General features: G+C 48.1%; 1 protein-coding gene across 1 annotated transcript in view; it reads right to left on the bottom strand.

Annotated features, from left to right (window-relative positions):
* Window positions 1-1,099: 1,099 nt before the first annotated feature.
* The window catches only part of LOC138859248 (uncharacterized), a 15,640-nt gene continuing 14,239 nt past the window's right edge, over window positions 1,100-2,500 (bottom strand). The window contains exon 3 of the mRNA XM_070113466.1: window positions 1,100-2,500. This exon is cut by the window's right edge and continues 263 nt beyond it. Coding sequence (XP_069969567.1) covers window positions 1,609-2,500 — 892 coding nt within the window. The 3' untranslated portion in view covers window positions 1,100-1,608.

Below are 2,500 nucleotides of genomic sequence, written 5' to 3'. Positions count from 1 at the left end.
AGTAAGGCAAATGGAGATTAGAGGGAAAGGGGAGGAGAGGAAGGAGTGGGAGAGAGGGTGAGAAGATAAAAAAAGAAATTCCAAGCCAAGGAGAGTATCCCCCCCCCTTACAACCCCCAAACCCCACCACCACCCCCACTACCACCATCTCCATCCCCACCACCCCCTCCACCCCCACAACCTCCACCCCCACCACCTCAACCTCCACCACCCCACCACCACCCCCTCCACCCCCTCCACCACCCCCACCACCACCACCACCTCCGCCATCCCCCACACCACCCCCACCACCACCACCTCCACCCCCTCCACCACCCCTACCTCCACCCCCATCAACCCTCTCCACCCCCTCCACCACCACCACCTCCATCCCCCCACCACCTCCACCAGCCACCACCCCCACCCCCTACACCACCTCCACCCCCACCACCCCCTCTCATAACAGCATGGCTTCGGGCGTATAGCATGTTGCAAGCCACATATGTAGGAAATGAACCTCTCGCTACCCGTTCGATTTGTCCGGAGTTGTTGCAAGTTGTTATTGCAATAATTATGCTTATTAGGGCGTTGCAGGTACGGTTTGCATTGTTGCATCATCTGGACAGGGAAGGTTATATTATTAGTATTATTGACAGTACTTAGTGAATGATAATACTAATTACAAGGGCAATTATAACAATATGAGAATACTGCTACTTACTGATAATATATGATGATAAAAATGGTATTGATGATAATGATAATATCAATGATGATAGTAATGAAGATAATATATATCATAATAATATGTATCATAATAATAATAATAATGATATTAATAGTGATAATAACAATGGAAATGATAGTAATAATAGTAATGATAATTATAACAAAAATGATACCATTACGCATATCAATAATAATGTTAATGATAATAATAATAATAATAATGATAGTAGTACTAGTAGTAGTAGTAGTAACAATAATAATGATGATAACTTTAATAATTGTAGTAATAATTACCAGTTATCATTATTATCATTATTCTTATCATCATTATTATCATTACTATAATGACATTTGGAAATGTTATTAACTACAGGGAAATTTCTACAGGATCTTGCAAAAATGTTTTATTGGAGAAAAGTACATAGTACTAATAAATCACAGTAACTATAACACACTAGTTACTATGAAAAGTATAAGGCAATAGTTACAAGCTAATAACGACATAGTTTGGTCATACGCTGCTGAGAGCCCGTCCTATTCTGGAACATATCAATAACTATGTAATTTATTTCCATGAACAAAATAAGAATGATAAAAGTTATATTATCATTATGACCCTTGAATGGCATGTTGAATTTGGGGTTTTCCTTCCGTAGATTTTTTTCGACTGAAGTGACCAGATAGCTTAACGGTTGACCAACGTACGTGACCAGTGTCTATGACGGCTTCGTTATCTGTAATGTTTTTTATTCTTATAAACGAAAGGCTTAAAACTATCATTTGAATACATTAATTCAATATAAAATATAAAATAAATTTCCCCAAAAAGGACCTGAAAAAGATACATCTCTTACATCAAAATCAACTCATGGACCGTCGTGCTGCATGAGGCAAGAGGCTTCAGTACAGCATTTCGTCGACGTAGCAGAGGGACCCGAGTTCGGTGCCGTAGTGGCCCGCCATGACGAAGGGGTAGTCCTCGCTCAGGATGTAGGCGTACCCTCGCACGTCCGGGAACCTGTACCCGTTGGCCCTGTCCAGGTCGCAGTTGCCCGTGTAGAAGGCCGTCTCGTTGAAGGTGTAGTGGCTCCTGAGCGTGCCGTCTCCGCGGCCGTTGAGCTGGTAGCAGCTGGTGAGCGGGCGGTTCTCGGTGTCGTGGTTGCAGTACATGTACACGGGGAAGCCGTCGAGCATGTAGCCCACCATGGCGCACGTGCCCGCCCCCGCCACGCACGTCGGGATCAGGTTGTAGTGGTAGCGGCAGTAGCGGTCGCTGTGGCCGTTGCACACGTCCGACCGCTCCACCTCGTACAGGTCGGCCGCGTCGTTGTTGATGAAGCTGTAGTGGTTGTAGAAGAAGCCCCCCGAGACGGCGATGCCCACCACGCCCTGGCCGTAGGGGAGGTAGGCTCTGCCCTTGATCGGCTTCGCGGGCACGGCCATGAACACCTCGTGAGGGCACGCCTGCTGGTGGTCGGGGCTGTCCACGCTCGTCACGTACACATGCCCGGGCACGCCGTTGGTCACGATGACGCGGTAGTTGTCGGAGACGGTGGAGTAGAACTCGGACTCGGCGGTCTGGGCGCAGCCGCAGCTCGGCTTCGGGGTCGTCTTGCAGATCCGCTTCTCGTAGAGCGTGAGGGCGTTGATGTAGAGCTGCGACAAGGGTCTGGGCGTGGTGGTCGTGGTGGAGGTGGAGGTGGTCGTGGTGGAGGTCGTGGCTCCCGGACGACTCTCGTACAGGCAGTAGAAGCCCGTCTTCCTCACTCTGCCGTTGCTCTTGAACACCACC

Source organism: Penaeus vannamei, chromosome 34, assembly GCF_042767895.1.
Source record: "Penaeus vannamei isolate JL-2024 chromosome 34, ASM4276789v1, whole genome shotgun sequence".
Classification (NCBI taxonomy): domain Eukaryota; kingdom Metazoa; phylum Arthropoda; class Malacostraca; order Decapoda; family Penaeidae; genus Penaeus; species Penaeus vannamei.
The sequence above is the reverse complement of the archived record's forward strand: the minus strand, read 5'-3'. Positions and strand labels throughout refer to the sequence as shown.